At 47.9% G+C, this 20,959-nt stretch overlaps 2 protein-coding genes across 2 annotated transcripts in view; both read right to left on the bottom strand.

Moving 5' to 3' along the window:
* LOC115109083 (rab GTPase-activating protein 1-like) overlaps window positions 1-20,959 on the bottom strand; it is a 159,488-nt gene that overhangs the window by 92,233 nt on the left and 46,296 nt on the right.
* On the bottom strand, window positions 7,302-11,916 carry LOC115109084 (G-protein coupled receptor 52-like). The gene has a single exon (XM_029633668.2). The coding sequence runs from the start codon at window positions 10,059-10,061 to the stop codon at window positions 8,943-8,945; it is 1,119 nt and encodes a 372-aa protein (XP_029489528.1). The 5' UTR covers window positions 10,062-11,916; the 3' UTR covers window positions 7,302-8,942.

The raw sequence follows: 20,959 nt of genomic DNA, 5'->3' as shown, positions 1-20,959 counted from the left end.
CACAAGCATTTGTGTAAGAGTATTGATAGCTAGCATAGCATTAAGCCTAGCATTCAGCAGGCAACATTTTCACAAAAACAAGAAAAGCATTCAAATAAAATCATTTACCTTTGAAGAACTTTTTTCAATGAGGAGACTCTCAGTTAGATAGCAAATGTTCAGTTTTTCCAAAAATATTATTTGTGTAGGAGAAATCGCTCCGTTTTGTTCATCACGTTTGGCTAAGAAAAAAACCCGAAAATTCAGTCATTACAACGCAAACTTTCCAAATTAACTCCATAATATCGACAGAAACATGGCAAACGTTGTTTAGAATCAATCCTCAAGGTGTTTTTCACATATCTATTCGATGATAAATCACTTGTGGCAGTTTGGTTTCTCCTCTGTTCAAAATGGAAAAATGCACGCACCTGGAGATTACGCAATAGTTTCGACGGAGGACACCGAGCGGACACCTGGTAAATGTAGTCTCTTATGGTCAATTTTCCAATGATATGCCTACAAATACGTCACAATGCTGCAAACACCTTGGGGAAACGACAGAAAGTGTAGGCTCATTCCTTGCGCATTCACAGCCATATAAGGAGACATTGGAACACAGCGCATTCAAAATCTGGCTCACTTCCTGTTTGAAGTTTCATCTTGGTTTCGCCTGTAGCATTAGTTCTGTGGCACACAGACAATATCTTTGCAGTTTTGGAAACGTCAGAGTGTTTTCTTTCCAAAGCTGTCAATTATATGCATAGTCAAGCATCTTTTCGTGACAAAATATCTCGTTTAAAACGGGAACGTTTTTCATCCAAAAATGAAATACTGCCCCCAGAGGTTCAAGAGGTTAAGGGCTTGTAAGTAAGCTAATAACATTTGATTTGAGATGGAGACGTGAATAGAACATAACAAATTATAAATGTATAGCCAAACTGGAATTAAAGCCAGACAGTCACTGCCACAGATGAAACTATAAAAGCAGTAGAAACGGTTCATTTAAAATGTTGATATTTGGTTGCGTTGTCAACCAAACACCATTCAATATTTCTGTTGTAAAACAGCTCTAACTTCAGGCTATTCACCATCTTACAAACTAATGTAACAGTATTTATTCAACCTTAAAATGAGTAACACATACATGGCCACATTGAGGTTAATATAAATATAAATCACTTATGTAAACCTAGAAAGCATGCACGTTGAAGATTGCAGGTCAGTGGAGATTTCACAATTGCTATATTAATCTGCCCAGATGTACTTGAAATGTAACTCCAATCCAGGTCATTTGGTTTTGCTATAAAAAATAAGCATAGTGATAACACATGAAGTTCCCTTATAAATCATTTGTTTCTGACATTGTATTCCCATTTTAACTTTGTTGTGCTGGTTTAAAAGTTCAGTGATGACAACTAAACCAAAAATCAGACATTGTTTTTCCATTGGAATTTGGTTGTGCTTTTAGATGGTTGAAAGCATAGTGAACACATTGGGATTTCAACAAACTTCTGGCTGTCTTTTTGAGTGGTTGAATATAGATTGTAATCTCAACAATCTTCTACACGTGCTTCTACACCTGCATTGCTTGCTGTTTGGGGTTTTAGACTGGGTTTCTGTACAGCACTTTGAGATATCAGCTGATGTATGAAGGGCTATATAAATACATTTGATTTGATTTGATTTGGATTTGATTGATCAACATCTGTTTCATTCCATTTTCCCAAGAAAGGTTCAAACCCTCTTCCATCTGTTGACAGTGAGACACCGTGATAACAGTGATATCACTTTGCATGGGACCCCTATTGAAATACTTCAGAAGTCTCCCATCCACAGCACTTTACCTCTGTAGTATACTGTATGTGGTGGTTTGCTTTCACGCCAACACTACGCCCCTCATCTCTCTGATGTAACCCACACAGGCTTCCAGATGGTGCTAGCTGGCGAGGCGGGCATACGACCAGCCTAATAGCGGTGAGTGGGCAGCTATCAGCGCACGGTAGCGTCAACAGACCGCAGGCCAATCATCTGTCATCGCCAGTCTCGCTCAGGAGTGGCAGGGAGGGATAGCACACAGACAGGAGAATCCTGAGTTTGCCACTCCTTCAGAGATATCATAGTCCGTTGTTTGGCGTGTACGGAGACGATCAAGGTGAAGCAGGGATGGTTGCAATTGTGGATAGGAGCAATTGTGTTTGAAATGGCAATCTTAAACATAGTGGTCTGGAGGTGTGATTACAGAGCCCAATCCCAAATACATTTTCCAATCCTACCCCTATGCACTTTACACATATCTGTAAAGATTGAATAGGTATAAGGAATACGGTAAAAGCACCAGTGTACTGTGAAGGACATTGGTATTTAGAGTCGGGGTCGCAGGGGAACTTCAGATTGGTCGGCAACTAAAAAACATTGAGTACATATTATTGCATGGGGAAAATATACAAAAGTTTGAGAAAGATCATTTGAAAAACACAACTTTAATTGAATAAATGTAAACTTTTCATTTTGATAAGGTTATTTGTTTATGTAAAGATCAACATTTACGGTTTTTAAAGTTGTGCCATAAGATTTGGGGTGGGGTGCGGTCACGAGAAATTCTTGGGGTAAAAATAAATGTCCCCAGAAATTCTGCTGGAAATGGGGTCCCTGTTGAAAAAGTTTAAAAACCACTGGTTTAGGATATTACGATGGAATTTCCACCAGACGGCTTTTACTTCTGGAAACCTCTCAGATCTACACAAGTGCCATGCGGTAGCGGGATGAATCATCTTATTTTCAAGTGGGCAGGGTGGTGGAGTTGACCCGGAAGTGGCTCCGACGTTACAGACTTCACCTAAAGTGAACTGCTAGATACTCCTGCTGCTCCTTCATCACACAAGACACTCCTGCAAAGTTATGGGGTCGAGCACCTGTTTGGTTAAACACATGCCAAGCCTTTCAAAAAGGAGGCAGATGTGCTCCATGTAAAACGCATGGGGTTGGGTATAGTGGTGGTGTGTTTGGGGGGGGTGGGGGGTGGTATGCAGAGTAGCCATTAAAGCTGTTCGGAAGGCATGGAAGAGGGTTGTGAATAGCTAATCTCCGCCTCTCTGAAAGGTCCAGGTGTTCATCCTTGAGTGGCACTCTCAGTGCACCAGCATCAGGAGCACCGGCGTTAGATGGAAGGGCGAGGTGCAGCTACACTGATTAATATTAAAGGGAATTCATAATACAGTAGCATGGAGAGGATTGGGCCATAAATACTCCGCTCCTCTTGGTTTGGTCTTCATGCATAAAAGGCGTGAAGTAAGAACAAATGCTGAATGCTATATGCTGGGAAAGTGAGGGATGAGAAAGGGCAACGTATTAAGGGAAACTCATTTGTGTTGACTAAACACAACAAACCTCAGCCGTGTAAACACAGTAGTAAAGACTGAGGGGCAGCATGTGTCGAAGAGACAACTGAGCAACATAAAGCATAGCAACAAGTTGAGCTTATCACATTGGCCTTCCAGAAAAATGGATGTTGATAACGTGACCTCCTAGTCTGTGGTTTAATGGCAGGAAGAAAAAGAGCTTAACAAAGGTGTGCTCTGTGCCGTAACAGCAGCCTAAAAATACCCTCTATGGAATAATAACCAGCATGCAACATCCACTCACAGCTCAACCCGGCAGGTCAGCACCTTGCTAACTTAACATTAGAACGTGTGAGTGTACAGGTTCCTCCCGAACGCTATGTGCGAAGGCTGTATCAGCGGCTGGGCAACAGCCACCTACTGAGCGCCATTGAGTCCAGAGCCAGGGGAGAGTGAGTGCCACCGAGCACGGAAGGCGATCAAGCGGCAGAGCACCCCAGAGACACCAGACGTTTTCCCCAGCCATTTTAGAGAAAGTCTTGTACAGCAGGGCTGTCAGAAAGAGAGGGAGAGCACGGCAGGGCTGACTGCCATTGGTAACAAACATACTGATAGTCATCTGAGAGCACGTCAAAATGTCTGCCACAGCTCTCTGCATGCACAACACAAGTCCGAGGGACTGATTTGAAAGAAGACAAAAAGATTAAAGTGTTATCCAGTTTAGCCGCAGAAAAATATTTCCCTAAACAGTCTGAATAAGTTCAACGCCCGGTTAATCAAAACATCCTCCGGAAGGGGAATAGCGTGAGCGTAAGCCACTTGACTGATTTAACAGTTGAATGTATAAATTTCAACAGGCAAATTACTGCTGGCCCCAGCTTTCCTCAGTGAAATTAGACCCGGTGGCAGCAAGGCAATAATGAAGGTGCTGCCAAATAACGAGCGCTTCTCTATGGTCTGGGCGCTAGTGACACGGTGTACATTATCTACAATGTCAGGAAAGGGCAAAGTACCTGCATAGCCTCAGTCTGCATTGTCCATTAGAAAGGTACATTATGGTCAACCCCCTAAGGGTACGGTAGAGTATACAGGTGTACACATGGTACACTCCGCTTAACCTCTGCATGCATCACCACAAAATAACCACAAAAGTAAAGAATTTCAAATGAAGCTTCATTATCATGACTTTCTACCAACTAAGGAGAAGAGTACATTTTAACTTTGCTATGTGGTTGTCTGGCCTATCTACCTTAAATTGGACTGCACTGACTAAGTCTCTCTGCATAAGTGCACCCACTAAATAAGTTACATGTAAACATGTAGAGAAGTGGTCGTTGTTCAGTCTATTCATGACCTCCCAAATTCCAAAGACCTCTGTGACCAGACAAACATTTGATATGCTGAAGGGAAAAAGGTCACATTATGTTTCCTCTAACTGCACATATCTTACTTCCCTTCAGAGGCTGCAGGCAGAGTAACCTTTGGAAATCCAGCCACGGACAGAGTTCATGCCTTGCTGTGTGTGTTGTGCAGTAAAACGCAGGCTAATCCTCGGTCTAGTGATGAACTCTGTTCACCTTGAATTTGAATAGCTACAAACAACCCTACAGACCATATATATACACAGCTACAGCATTAGCATACTAAATGTCAGTACATTTTTCACTTAAGTTATTTATCTTATGTATATAATCCTAGAAACTAGTCAAGTGAATCACCCTTTCAAATCATTGCCTGCTTTTTAATAATTTTCTTAAGTACAGTACAACTCAGCACCAGTAAAATGCTAGAGACATGAACAACTCAAGGCAGTGTTCAAAGGCAACATTACTAGATTTTTATTTTTCATCAGTTATATTGGATTGGCAGCAACAGCAAAACCATAGCCTTTGACAAAATCTCAGAAATAAAAAATGAGATGGTGTGTAATTTCTTGATTTGTCGTCTAATCCAAAACATGTCACGTCATATAAAGCAGCCTAGTTGGTATGAGTCGTCACTGGGCGAGATTTTGTCATACGATTGTTTTTACGTTTTTTGTTGTTGCCTGAACACAAAACAGATACTATACATACTCCTATTAAAACAAAGTAGCATATCAATTTTGAATAAAAATAAATAAATAAATAAAGACGTTGTACTGTATTAAATCACATCTGTAAGATACAACACCCTAACAAATGCACTTGAAGTCAGTTGTTTTTGAACATTTTTGCATTTTCATCACTTCAGAAAGAAATTGGAAACTAGTTTGGTCATTATAATAGACATGTGGAAAAGTGAACATTTAGTGGCACATGGGTATAAAAGAAACCTGTGTTACTGAATCAGTACACAGTTCATTCAACTACTGGCAGAGAAATGACCTGTAAAAAAAAAAAAAGGATGGAAACTAAATGGAATCGAAGCCACAAATTAACTAAGAAGAAACTAAATGAATTGGGTAACACTTACTGCAGTGTCAATATAGACTGTATAACGATTAGGTAATTACACTGCCTAGTAACCAGTAACAGACTGTTTTCCGAAAACAAAAAATGAGTCAAAGTGGTATATTCTCAATAACTTGTTTGTTAGAATGAAACTACATTCCACTAGCGTTACTGTGGAAAGTGTAACCAATTAAAATCTCATGAAACCACCAGTACAACATATACTATAAAGCAAAATCCAGAGAGAAAGTAGCTTGTCAACAATATTGATTTACCATTTATAAAAGATGGCACATTGTTTGAGAAGTGAGAAATATTTTTTCTCTCCATGTGTGTGACTTGCTTTAGCGTGCAAACAGAAATAACTATCTGTGGGTAATTCTAGAGAGAATCAGTCTAGAGAGAATCAGGTGTGATGGTAGGTTTCTGAAGAGAGAAATGGAAAATAAACATAATAATGAGGCAGTGTGGGTGGGTATGTAGTGTGTGAGAGACCAGGTGAAAGCTATGATCCCTTATTGATGTCACCTGTTAAATCCACTTCAGTCAGTGTAGATGAAGAGGAGGAGACAGGATAAATTAGGATTTTTTTAAGCCTTGAGACAACAGCCACGGATTGGGTAGGTGTGCCTTTGAGGGTGAAAAGGTCAAGACAAAAGTTGAAGTGCCTTTGAACGGGGTATGGTAGTAGGTGCCAGACGCACCGGTTTGTGTCAAGAACTGCAACGCTGCTGGGTTCATCACATTGAACATTTTCCTGTGTGTAATCAAAAATGGTCCACCACCCAAAGGACACCCAGCCAACTTGACAACTGTGAGAAGCATTGGAGTCAACATGGGCCAGCATCCCTGTAGAATGCTTTTGTAGAGTCCACGCCCCGATGAATTGAGGCTGTTCTGACGGCAAAAGGGGGTGCAACTCAATATTAGTAAGGTGTCCCTTATGTTTTGTACACTCTGTATGCTCACACGCGCGCGCGCATATTGACGCCAAAACACACACTTTCACATACACTGCTACTTGATTTATTATATATCCTGATTGCCAAGTCACCTTTCACCCTACTGACATGTACATATGACCTCAACTACCCCATTCCCCTGCACAATGACTCGGTACCAGTATATGGCCTCGTTATGGTTATTTTATTGTGTTACTATTTCCTTTTCACTTCTTAACTCTGCATTGTTGGGAAAGGGCTCGTAAGTATTTCACAGTAAAGTCTATACCTTGTATTTGTATTTGGTGCATGTGACAAATAAAAGTTCATTTGATTTGAAAAGGTGTTGAAACAAGATGGTACCATTGTATGGTACTACTGCAAATACAAGCTTGATGGATTTTGGGTCAAGTCAAAAGGAAGGTCACGTTACAAAATGCAATGTCACGCAGCCAGCGTAAAAAATAAATATAAATAAGTGCAGTGTATCCTTGTAACCATATAGAAGAACAGAATGTACATCTTTGTGATCTATTTTCCAATATATATATATATATATATATATATATATATATATATATATATATATATATATATCTTTAGGCACATATACAGAACCATCTGTAAAGCAAAAAGAGGAATGAATACACAGGTTAAGCAGCATAATGTTGAACATAAACAGTCACAATATAGAGAGTTAAAGTTGGCTGTGCTGCTCGTTTTTTCCACACAGGTCTACCTACACATGGCCTACAACCATAAGAATCTCATCTCACAATAGTCTTGGGTATTACTGAAAATGTGCCCCTGTATGGATATTTCAACATTATCTGTTAAAATAAAATGTGGAATTCTGAGAATGTACGAGAAAAGCTTGGAATGACTACACCTGTGCTGTATCAAACAGTAAAATACACAACAAGACCAGTCGTCATGATGCATTTACTGCACCCTAAAAAGGAACAGGCTCTGGACAGAGTCATGCATATGAAGCTGATGCTGAAGTGGAGACTATCTCTGATGAGCAGCCAAAGATAAAGAGGGTAGTGTTCACTAGTGGACATGACTAATCACTCATCTAAACAGCTACTGGATCTGAGGCATTGACAAAGTTTTTTTTTTTTACTAAAAAGTTCCACGCCAAAATATATAAATATCTAATCAAACTAAACCAGCTTTGTGTTTTTTTTGTAGTTTGCTTAACTGGTCAAATTGACTCCCACGTCTCTCGGTTTAGGGCTGCCCGAAAGTCTTTTAACACACGTTGAACAATGTTGTGTTTGCTAACAAACCTTCTGCAAACTCTGCAAAACTTTGTCATGACAGGTCAAGGCAACGAACAATCTGTTGTTATGTACATCAGTGTGCTGGGCGCCACCATTGCCAAGGAGCATGTATATACAGTAAGTGAATAGTCAGCCATTTGCACGCACATGTGAACTCCTAAAGGGAGTGTATGCAAATGAGGATTACGTGTTGATGTCTGTACTAATTCAGCCTTCGTGTGCCTACGAAGAAAACACAGGCCTATAGTAGCAGTCCAATATTGGCATTCAAATTCAATACATTTTAGTCCACAAAACTGTGAAATCAGAGACAGTAAAATCATGAGGTCACCATCAATGTTTGAGGAAAGTGTTTTGTCCTAACTTTGTCCTTTACTTAACCTGACTGACGAGAAACAAACAAATGTAAACGTCAAAGCCTGAGGTAACCATGGTAACCATGGTGGAATGATGTTGTACATAAGGCTGTACATACAGTACATGTACAGCATATGGATTACTGATATTGGAGTTAATTTGATTCGTTCTGACATTTGTTTTTTTTGGTTTTGTTTGTACTTGTTTGATATTTGACTTCACTGTTAGGAGCTAGTAACATGCATTTAACTGCACCTGCTATACCACCTGCTAAACTGTGTAAGCGACCAATACATTTTGATTTGATTTACCAGCTATACCCCACTTCGCAGGTCTAAAGTCAAAATGTAGTGCCAATCTCTCATCCACTTAGTTCAGAAACTAAACCTTTACAAAAATCTAGCTTCTCTCAGCAATCACATTTTTGCCCATAAATCATGACTTGGCATGACTACAGCAAAGTCATTGGTATTCTTCAAACAAACCGTCAGAGCCTAAAGTATTTTTCTTTGGGACAGCCCTGTCAATTGAATAGTCAGCAGCTTTGTAAAGATGTAACCTTGTGTAACCAAATGTGTGGCTTCTTTAACAATAGCCTGCAACTCCTCAGATGGAGCAGGACTTTGGCCTCTTCCTGGGTTTGGGTTCTCCAAAGTCCCTGTCGTCGGCTGCACAGTGGCTGAAGGAGCAGAGTGTCTGCGAGAGGCGGCGCATACCCAGGCGGAACACACTGTTGGACAGGCTGTAGATGACGCAGTTGCAGAAGCTGTTGCTGATGGCCAGCCAGGTGGTTACAAAGGACAGGGCGGGGCTGTCCAGCACGTGTGAGCTCTCCAAAAGGAAATAGATGATGTAGGGCAGCCAGAGTATGTAGAAGACGCTGGTGATGCGGAAGAGCACCATGGCGTAGCGCCGGTCAGGCCCGTGACCCGTGTGGTGCCCCCCGCCGCTACCACTGCCACCACCCTCCCCGGCCTCCATCTCCTGGCTGGGGAAGCGTGCCCGCCTCTCACTGATCTCCCGGTTGTGCTGTTGGCAGATGCGGAAGATGTGAAAGTAGGTGAAGCAGACAACCAGAGCAGCGGGCGCGTATAGCAGGCACACCACAAAGCCTGTGAAAAGCGCTGAGGTGGGCCAGGAGTGGGCGCACCACTCAAAGATGTCTCCGTGGTAACCCGGCTTGCCCCAGCCAAAGAAGGAGGGCAGGAACATCAGGCAGGAGTAGACCCATATGAGAGCGATGCAGCCACGGAGCCGGCACGGCGTCACCAGCTGGTTGTAGGACAGGGGTTTGGTGATGGCCAGGTAACGGTCCACGCTGATGCAGGCCAAGCAGGCCATGGAGACACTCTTGAGTACCGAGATGACGTAGCTGAAGACCTGGCAGGTGATGGGCTCCTGGACGCCGGCCGGGTAGTGCAGCAGGGACAGGGTTGGCACCAGGCAGCTGAGGCCCACCAGCAGGTCAGCATAGGCCATGGTCTGGATGAAATAGCTGGTAGTGTAGTGGTGCAGCAGCGGGGCGCAGTGGAACACGAAAATCACCGTCAGGTTTCCAGCGATGATGAGCACTGTCAGTAGCACGATGACGGCAGTCTCCAAGACGCAGGCCTCCAGGCCCTCGTTCTGGCCCCAGCCAAGGGGGCAAGAGTGGTTGGGATCCGGGCCCACAAGGCTGCTGTTGGCAGTGGGTACCAGGTCTGTTGTCAGCGCTGACTGATTCATTGTTGTGGGCGTGGTCCTGGTGGGTCAGGTTTGTGCTGTGCCACCTGCGATACAGATGGCCTGTAACTGGAGCTGTCTGTCTGTAGCCTCCCACAGCAAACAGAGCTTTATCCTCGCTCTCTTTCACTTTTGCTCTCACATAGTTGGGTCTCAATCAAATGAACACTGACTGACGAAAATCAATACAGCCCACAGGAAAACAAGAGTACCAGCTTGGCTATCCTTTTCTGATCAGTCATGCTTAGAGCCAGTGGGGTTATTGTTGAAGAAAGAAAAATATATATTGCCTCCACAAACAGAAAAAGGTCGGCCAATGTTACACCAAGCATCTATCCCGGCGGCAGGGATCCCCACTGCGGTCCCTGACAGTCCCTGGCCACATCTCCTGCCTCTGGGTGGCTAGGGGATGAGGGCAGGGGCTGTCCTCACAAGGGCAAAAGGCGCAGGAGGTGCAGGGTAGTTGACATGTGGGAAAGAAGCATGCAGGCAGACACGGTGCAGATCCTACTGCTGATTAAATAAGACAAGGAGCATGTGACTCCTATCTTGAGACTATCGATAAGAGGAAAAAGTGTTAAAACATTTACTGTTAGAACAAGAATGTCATTTAGGCTTTCAAATAGCTTGTTCAGCGTCAGAAAAAGAGCAGATGAGAAAATCCATAAGTCATAGGAGTATTTACATCCACATTAGACATTGTGTTTGGTTTTTACCTCCAATAAAGTCCCTTCTAAAGTCTGGAGTGCAGCAGTTAGTTTTCAGTCCTGTTGTATGCATCCTCTTATTTTGGAGTAGCGAGTCTTGACCCCATGTATGCTCAGCTATTGTCCGAATCAAAACACAGACACACTAGAAAAACACTGGGCTCTCGGCGGGTGTTAATGTCACAGCTCTCGTTCCACAGAGCACTGGGGGAATTATGTTTACAATGCTCTCCAGTCAGAGAGAGGCGAAACGAGGCGCAGCTAAATCTGTATTCTGTTGTGTGTGCGCGAGCGCACGCTGGAGCCACAAATCAAGCTTTGATCTCTGAAATCCCAATCCACACACTTTCATGAAACTTTCGTCCTCAAGGTTGTGAGGCAAAAGCTGGTTGTAAAGAAGATTGAGGCAAAGAATTTTGGAGTTGCCAACAGTCTTACACACAATCCCAATCAATGGGTACTAGAGCCGGTAGAGGCCATCTGAGTGTCTCAGCTCCTCTGACTGTGTCGCCTCAGAAATCCTCTTCAGGATGCACTCTGCGATGGGTGTGGGATCTGCATTCCACTTCTTTATCCCTTCAACTTGTTTTTGGTTCTGTTTTGCCAGTGACATTCCCCAAATAGCTACGGGTGAAAGCGCTTTACATCAGCCTCCCCTCGTTTCCACTATTGATAATATTACTCATACATGTCCATTCAAATGAGCTTTTTGTTTAGGGGAGGCGTGGCTTTCTGGCCTTTCGACTCTTTCTTCCACCCAATACGTCTGCACCTCGTAGCAAATACCCAGGCACAAAAAAAAGAGAAACCACTCCACCAGTAAAGAGACAGTCCCAGTTTCAGTGCTGTCCTCTGACTCTCTCTCCTCTCATTTCCCCAGTCGAACTGAGCTTACGACAAATAAATACCTGAACAGACAAAAATACAATTTCCTGGAGTGAAGTACAGAAGACAAAGCTAAAGCTACTGAAAATAAATAGGAACCTTTTGAAGAGCGGCGAGGAGAGGAGCTGTCCATCACCGCTGGTGCAGTGGGAAGGAGATACTGTGACTGGCTTACAGTTCCCGTTCCCTTCGCTCACGCTCTCCCTCTCCCTGTCTTCCGCACACTCCCTCTACCCTGCACACACACACACACACACACACTCTCTCTCTGGCACTCACTCCCTCCCTCCCTGGCTTTCTCGTTCTCTCGGAACCATGCTCTGCCCCTCCCTCTCATACACCCGCTCACTCTCTAACCCCTCCTTCTCATACAGTGTCTCTCTCTCTCTACCCACTCCCATTTAGGCTCCACCTGAGGTCCTCTCTCAACCCAGCCACAATACTCAGTCTCTCTCTCACCATCTCTTTTTTCAGAGAGCTAAATTTGGACATGTTCCCTATTACGAAATGACTAAGCTAATCTCTGTCCATTTTCTATTAACTAGCCCCCTCCTCCCCATTTTGCTTCCCCTCTCCCCTTCTCTAGCCCCCTGTCCATTGCTCCGACCAATGACCATGCCCAGCCATGCCTGCCCCTTAGTTACAGTTGCCAGGTATTTCAGTTAGTTGGGATCATCCTTCACCGGCAGACAACAAAGTGTAACAAGCTGCGGCAAATTGGGGAGGCAGGAGGGCGGTTTCAGAGGTAAACCGTCTGTATACCATTACCGAGTTCAGGCTCAACTAAAACACTAGGACAAACAACAAAGCTATGCTGTTAAAGCAACTTCCACAAGCTCTAGCTCTAGAACTGAACTCTTAAGTTCCCAACTAGAGAAGGGGCTATAAAAACAATGGTAGTGACCTCCTCCTCCCCCTTTTGATCCCAGCCACTATGGCTCTGTGTTGGGACAAGCAGACAGCCGATGTCCGGGCTCTTTGTCACCGCTGGCGTACAGTAGCTCACACTAACACTGGTTAACACTCAAGAGAGAGATGGAGGTACTAGGGCCTCAAGAGTGGGGAGATCAGTGTCGAGCTGCTCAATAAGAGTACAATAATGGAAGCATAACAACAACAAAAAACTGCTACGGCACACAAGACAAAAAGCCAAGGTCAACCTAGTGCTGACGCTTCACAACATGCGTTATGAGAAAAGGAGAGTTGAATGATTAATTACCATACGCTAGAGCCAGAGAACAAAATCAGGTTGCATAGAATTTAAGGTTAAATGTCAAGAGAGTTATACAGTTAAACCCAGGTTACTAAGGTCACTCCAACAAATAAATAGTGTTGTAAAAATATACAAAAGGAAGTATAATAACTGGTCGGGGCCGCGTGAACGGAGGCGACTTGTCGGGGCCGCGTGAACGGAGGCGACTGGTCGGGGCCTCGTGAACGGAGGCGACTGGTCGGGGCCTCGTGAACGGAGGCGACTGGTCGGGGCCTCGTGAACGGAGGCGACTGGTCGGGGCCTCGTGAACGGAGGCGACTGGTCGGGGCCTCGTGAACGGAGGCGACTGGTCGGGGCCGCGTGAACGGAGGCGACTGGTCGGGGCCTCGTGAACGGAGGCGACTGGTCGGGGCCGCGTGAACGGAGGGGACTGGTCGGGGCCGCGTGAACGGAGGGGACTGGTCGGGGCCGCGTGAACGGAGGCGACTGGTCGGGGCGCGTGAACGGAGGCGACTGGTCGGGGCCTCGTGAACGGAGGCGACTGGTCGGGGCCTCGTGAACGGAGGCGGACTGGTCGGGGCCTCGTGAACGGAGGGGACTGGTCGGGCCTCGTGAACGGAGGCGACTGGTCGGGGCCGCGTGAACGGAGCGACTGGTCGGGGCCTCGTGAACGGAGGCGACTGGTCGGGGCCTCGTGAACGGAGCGACTGGTCGGGGCCTCGTGAACGGAGGCGACTGGTCGGGGCCTCGTGAACGGAGGCGACTGGTCGGGGCCTCGTGAACGGAGGCGACTGGTCGGGGCCTCGTGAACGGAGGCGACTGGTCGGGGCCTCGTGAACGGAGGGGACTGGTCGGGGCCGCGTGAACGGAGGCGACTGGTCGGGGCCGCGTGAACGGAGGCGACTGGTCGGGCGCGTGAACGGAGGCTGGTCGGGGCCGCGTGAACGGAGGCGACTGGTCGGGGCCGCGTGAACGGAGCGACTGGTCGGGGCCGCGTGAACGGAGGCGACTGGTCGGGGCCGCGTGAACGGAGGCGACTGGTCGGGGCGCGTGAACGGAGGGGACTGGTCGGGGCCGCGTGAACGGAGGCGACTGGTCGGGGCCGCGTGAACGGAGGCGACTGGTCGGGGCCGCGTGAACAGAGGCGACTGGTCGGGGCCTCGTGAACGGAGGCGACTGGTCGGGGCCTCGTGAACGGAGGCGACTGGTCGGGGCCTCGTGAACGGAGGCGACTGGTCGGGGCCTCGTGAACGGAGGCGACTGGTCGGGGCCTCGTGAACGGAGGGGACTGGTCGGGGCCGCGTGAACGGAGGCGACTGGTCGGGGCCGCGTGAACGGAGGCGACTGGTCGGGGCCGCGTGAACGGAGGCGACTGGTCGGGGCGCGTGAACGGAGGCGACTGGTCGGGGCCGCGTGAACGGAGGCGACTGGTCGGGGCCTCGTGAACGGAGCGACTGGTCGGGGCCTCGTGAACGGAGGCGACTGGTCGGGGCCTCGTGAACGGAGGCGACTGGTCGGGGCCTCGTGAACGGAGCGACTGGTCGGGGCCTCGTGAACGGAGGCGACTGGTCGGGGCCTCGTGAACGGAGGCGACTGGTCGGGGCCTCGTGAACGGAGGGGACTGGTCGGGCCGCGTGAACGGAGGCGACTGGTCGGGGCCGCGTGAACGGAGGCGACTGGTCGGGGCCGCGTGAACGGAGGCGACTGGTCGGGGCCGCGTGAACGGAGGCGACTGGTCGGGGCCGCGTGAACGGAGGCGACTGGTCGGGGCCGCGTGAACGGAGGCGACTGGTCGGGGCCGCGTGAACGGAGGCGACTGGTCGGGGCCGCGTGAACGGAGGGGACTGGTCGGGGCCGCGTGAACGGAGGCGACTGGTCGGGGCCTCGTGAACGGAGGCGACTGGTCGGGCCGCGTGAACAGAGGCGACTGGTCGGGCCTCGTGAACGGAGGCGACTGGTCGGGGCCTCGTGAACGGAGGCGACTGGTCGGGGCCTCGTGAACGGAGGCGACTGGTCGGGGCCTCGTGAACGGAGGCGACTGGTCGGGGCCTCGTGAACGGAGGGGACTGGTCGGGGCCGCGTGAACGGAGGCGACTGGTCGGGGCCGCGTGAACGGAGCGACTGGTCGGGGCCGTGAACGGAGGCGACTGGTCGGGGCCGCGTGAACGGAGGCGACTGGTCGGGGCCGCGTGAACGGAGGCGACTGGTCGGGGCCGCGTGAACGGAGCGACTGGTCGGGGCCGCGTGAACGGAGGCGACTGGTCGGGGCTGTGAACGGAGGGGACTGGTCGGGGCCGCGTGAACGGAGGCGACTGGTCGGGGCCGCGTGAACGGAGGCGACTGGTCGGGGCCGCGTGAACGGAGGCGACTGGTCGGGGCGCGTGAACGGAGCGACTGGTCGGGGCGCGTGAACGGAGCGACTGGTCGGGGCCGCGTGAACGGAGGCGACTGGTCGGGGCCGCGTGAACGGAGGCGACTGGTCGGGGCCGCGTGAACGGAGGCGACTGGTCGGGGCCGCGTGAACGGAGGCGACTGGTCGGGGCCTCGTGAACGGAGGCGACTGGTCGGGGCCTCGTGAACGGAGGCGACTGGTCGGGCCTCGTGAACGGAGGCGACTGGTCGGGGCCTCGTGAACGGAGGCGACTGGTCGGGCCTCGTGAACGGAGGGGACTGGTCGGGGCCTCGTGAACGGAGGCGACTGGTCGGGGCCTCGTGAACGGAGGCGACTGGTCGGGGCCTCGTGAACGGAGGCGACTGGTCGGGGCCTCGTGAACGGAGGCGACTGGTCGGGGCCTCGTGAACGGAGGGGACTGGTCGGGGCCGCGTGAACGGAGGCGACTGGTCGGGGCCGCGTGAACGGAGGCGACTGGTCGGGGCCGCGTGAACGGAGGCGACTGGTCGGGGCCGCGTGAACGGAGGCGACTGGTCGGGGCCGCGTGAACAGAGGCGACTGGTCGGGGCCGCGTGAACGGAGGGGACTGGTCGGGGCCTCGTGAACGCCCGAGATGGCATAGCAGTTCAGACGTCTTTTGTCCTCGTCTTGTCGTGTCCTGTATATATATATATTTACAAGTTTTTTCACATACATTTTATTTTTATTTTCCATCAACTCATCTTCAAAACACTCTCCTGCAACCCGCCTCACCAATTTATATTTATAAATAAGTATTATTTACCTCAAATCTGCAATCCTCCAAGAAGCTAGCCAGAAGCTAGCCAGAAACTCAAAGAAGCTAGCCAGGAGCTAGCCAGAAGCTAATCAGAAGCTAGTTCAGAAGCTAGTTAGCTTCTTTACTGGCAACTCGTTAGTATTCAGCTAACCACGGTTTGTGGTCATCAGCTATCCTTTAGCTCGAAAATCTATCGCCAGTTTTGTACGGCGCAGCGCGGCTCAGAACGGAACATACCGGACCAATTTTTCTCTCCCATGTCCCTGGATTTCAACTGCTCTCTGGACACTCATTCCCGGATCTCACAGCTAGCTGGCTGCTATCCGTGTGTCTATCTGCTTTCGTCGATTCCGGAGCAAACATCAATTACTCCGGAGCTAGCCAGGTGAAGAGTTCCATCAATCACTCCTGGGCTGCAGTCACCTATCCGGGACCCGTTTTACTGCCTACGCGGAGCCCCACCGGGCCTTCATAACTGGACTGCCGACGTTATCTACCCGAAGGAGATCCGGCTGACGTTACCTGAACGCCCATCTGCGGCCTGCTAACCGTTAGCTGTCTTACCGGCTGCTCTCAGAATAGACAATCGGACAATTTATTTATTTTTATTGTTATTATGTTTCTTCTTGGGCCTCTATAACTATATCTATTGTTTTTATTTTTTTTGTTGTTGTGTGATTTGGACTAATCCCCTCTACCACACGGAACCCCACTAATCTACTGACGGAACGCAAGAGGTGGCTAACAACAGACCTCCATCCTATGCTAGCTTGCTACCGATGTCCTGGCTAGCTGTCTAAATCGCCGTGACCCCCAAACCAACCTCTCCACTCCCTGGACCCTTTTGATCACTCGACTAAGGATGCCTCTCCTTAATGTCAATATGTCTTGTCCATTGCTGTTCTGGTTAGTGTTTATTGGCTTATTTCACTGTAGAGCCTCTAGTCCTGCTCACTATACCTTATCCAACTTATTAGTTCCACCACCCACACATGCAATGACATCTCCTGGTTTCAATGATGTTTCTAGAGACAATATCTCTCTCTTCATCACTCAATACCTAGGTTTACCTCCACTGTATTCACATCCTACCATACCTTTGTCTGTACATTATACCTTGATGCTATTTTATCGCCCCCAGAAACCTCCTTTTACTCTCTGTTCCAGACGTTCTAGACGACCAATTCTTATTGCTTTTAGCCGTACCCGTACCCTTCACTGCTTTAGCACACTCTGCCAACCCGGATGTTCTAGCTGTGTCTGAATCCTGGCTTAGGAAGACCACCAAAAATTCAGAAATTTTCATTCCAAACTACAACATTTTCAGACAAGATAGAACTGCCAAAGGGGGCGGTGTTGCAATCTACTGCAAAGATAGCCTGCAGAGTTCTGTCCTACTATCCAGGTCTGTACCCAAACAATTTGAACTTCTTTTAAAAATCCACCTCTCTAAAAACAAGTCTCTCACCGTTGCCGCCTGCTATAGACCACCCTCTGCCCCCAGCTGTGCTCTGGACACCATATGTGAACTGATTGCCCCCCATCTATCTTCAGAGCTTGTGCTGCTAGGTGACCTAAACTGGAACATGCTTAACACCCCAGCCATCCTACAATCTAAACTTGATGCCCTCAATCTCACACAAATTATCAATGTACCTACCAGGTACCCCCCCAAAGCCTTAAACACGGGCACCCTCATAGATATCATCCTAACCAACTTCCCCTCTAAATACACCTCTGCTGTCTTCAACCAAGATCTCAGCGATCACTGCCTCATTGCCTGCATCCGTAATGGGTCAGCGGTCAAACGACCTCCACTCATCACTGTAAAACGATCCCTGAAACACTTCAGCGAGCAGGCCTTTCTAATCGACCTGGCCGGGGTATCCTGGAAGGATATTGATCTCATCCCGTCAGTAGAGGATGCCTGGATATTTTTTTTAAATGCCTTCCTAACAATCTTAAATAAACATGCCCCATTCAAGAAATTTAGAACCAGGAACAGATATAGCCCATGGTTCTCCCCAGACCTGACTGCCCTTAACCAACACAAAAACATCCTATGGCGTTCTGCATTAGCATCGAACAGCCCCGTGATATGCAGCTGTTCAGGGAAGCTAGAAACCGTTATACACAGGCAGTTAGAAAAGCCAAGGCTAGCTTTTTCAAGCAGAAATTTGCTTCCTGCAACACTAACTCAAAAAAGTTCTGGGACACTGTAAAGTCCATGGAGAATAAGAACACCTCCTCCCAGCTGCCCACTGCACTGAAGATAGGAAACACTGTCACCACTGATAAATCCACCATAATTGAGAATTTCAAAAAGCATTTTTCTACGGCTGGCCATGCTTTCCACCTGGCTACTCCTACCCCGGTCAACAGCACTGCACCCCCAACAGCAACTCGCCCAAGCCTTCCCCATTTCTCCTTCTCCCAAATCCATTCAGCTGATGTTCTGAAAGAGCTGAAAAATCTGGACCCCTACAAATCAGCCGGGCTAGACAATCTGGACCCTTTATTTCTAAAATTATCTGCCGAAATTGTTGCCACCCCTATTACTAGCCTGTTCAACCTCTCTTTCGTGTCGTCTGAGATTCCCAAAGATTGGAAAGCAGCTGCGGTCATCCCCCTCTTCAAAGGGGGGGACACTCTTGACCCAAACTGCTACAGACCTATATCTATCCTACCATGCCTTTTTAAGGTCTTCGAAAGCCAAGTCAACAAACAGATTACCGACCATTACGAATCTCACCATACCTTCTCTGCTATGCAATCTGGTTTCAGAGCTGGTCATGGGTGCACCTCAGCCACGCTCAAGGTCCTAAACGATATCTTAACCGCCATCGATAAGAAACATTACTGTGCAGCCGTATTCATTGATCTGGCCAAGGCTTTCGACTCTGTCAACCACCACATCCTCATCGGCAGACTCGACAGCCTTGGTTTCTCAAATGATTGCCTCGCCTGGTTCACCAACTACTTCTCTGATAGAGTTCAGTGTGTCAAATCGGAGGGTCTGCTGTCCGGACCTCTGGCAGTCTCTATGGGGGTGCCACAGGGTTCAATTCTTGGACCGACTCTCTTCTCTGTATACATCAATGAGGTCGCTCTTGCTGCTGGTGAGTCTCTGATCCACCTCTACGCAGACGACACCATTCTGTATACTTCCGGCCCTTCTTTGGACACTGTGTTAACAACCCTCCAGGCAAGCTTCAATGCCATACAACTCTCCTTCCGTGGCCTCCAATTGCTCTTAAATACAAGTAAAACTAAATGCATGCTCTTCAACCGATCGCTACCTGCACCTACCCGCCTGTCCAACATCACTACTCTGGACGGCTCTGACTTAGAATACGTGGACAACTACAAATACTTAGGTGTCTGGTTAGACTGTAAACTCTCCTTCCAGACCCATATCAAACATCTCCAATCCAAAGTTAAATCTAGAATTGGCTTCCTATTTCGCAACAAAGCATCCTTCACTCATGCTGCCAAACATACCCTTGTAAAACTGACCATCCTACCAATCCTCGACTTTGGCGATGTCATTTACAAAATAGCCTCCAATACCCTACTCAACAAATTGGATGCAGTCTATCACAGTGCAATCCGTTTTGTCACCAAAGCCCCATATACTACCCACCATTGCGACCTGTACGCTCTCGTTGGCTGGCCCTCGCTTCATACTCGTCGCCAAACCCACTGGCTCCATGTCATCTACAAGACCCTGCTAGGTAAAGTCCCCCTTATCTCAGCTCGCTGGTCACCATAGCATCTCCCACCTGTAGCACACGCTCCAGCAGGTATATCTCTCTAGTCACCCCCAAAACCAATTCTTTCTTTGGCCGCCTCTCCTTCCAGTTCTCTGCTGCCAATGACTGGAACGAACTACAAAAATCTCTGAAACTGGAAACACTTATCTCCCTCACTAGCTTTAAGCACCAACTGTCAGAGCAGCTTACAGATTACTGCACCTGTACATAGCCCACCTATAATTTAGCCCAAACAACTACCTCTTTCCCAACTGTATTTAATTTATTTATTTATTTTGCTCCTTTGCACCCCATTATTTTTATTTCTACTTTGCACATTCTTCCATTGCAAAACTACCATTCCAGTGTTTTACTTGCTATATTGTATTTACTTTACCACCATGGCCTTTTTTGCCTTTACCTCCCTTCTCACCTAATTTGCTCACATTGTATATAGACTTGTTTATACTGTATTATTGACTGTATGTTTGTTTTACTCCATGTGTAACTCTGTGTCGTTGTATGTGTCGAACTGCTTTGCTTTATCTTGGCCAGGTCGCAATTGTAAATGAGAACTTGTTCTCAACTTGCCTACCTGGTTAAATAAAGGTGAAATAAAAATAAAAAATAAAAAACGGAGGCGACTGGTCGGGGCCGCGTGAACGGAGGCGACTGGTCGGGGCCGCGTGAACGGAGGCGACTGGGTTTGGAGGGTGGGCTGTGAACCAGCAGTGCAGCTGAACTGGAGACACTGAGGGGGATATTGTGAGTGACAGACACCCACTGAGCTCAAGGGCACTTCTCCTGCAGAAAGGGATGGCAGCTTGGAAGCTGAATAGAGGTAGGCTTGGACTGGAACAATGACAGAGAAGACAAGGCCGAAACCCAGAGGAATTCCAGAAATCAATGATGGAATTTAAAGAAGGAATGAAAAGAGATAAACATAACCATATCACCTGCACAGGCTGAAGGAGTCTAATGCAAGAGACATGCAGCAATTCAGGATTGCCTCTAAATGGATAGCACCAAAATTCCATCTTAATGAAATTATCTTAACACTAATCTAGCAAGTAGTCTACTGACCAGGAAAGTAGCTAACTCAAGACCTGATTATTTACATAGCCTTTCAGGAGGAGCATTTTTCAGGGCAACCAATGAGAGTTTAGCTCTGTTT

This window comes from Oncorhynchus nerka, linkage group LG25 (assembly GCF_034236695.1).
Source record: "Oncorhynchus nerka isolate Pitt River linkage group LG25, Oner_Uvic_2.0, whole genome shotgun sequence".
Taxonomy (NCBI): Eukaryota; Metazoa; Chordata; class Actinopteri; order Salmoniformes; family Salmonidae; genus Oncorhynchus; species Oncorhynchus nerka.
Note: the sequence above shows the minus strand (reverse complement) of the source record. Positions and strands in the feature narration are given on the sequence as shown.

Excerpts from the sequence above, each read along its gene's own strand:
- LOC115109084 (XM_029633668.2), bottom strand. The coding sequence starts at position 10,061 with ATGAATCAGTCAGCGCTGACAACAGACCTGGTACCCACTGCCAACAGC.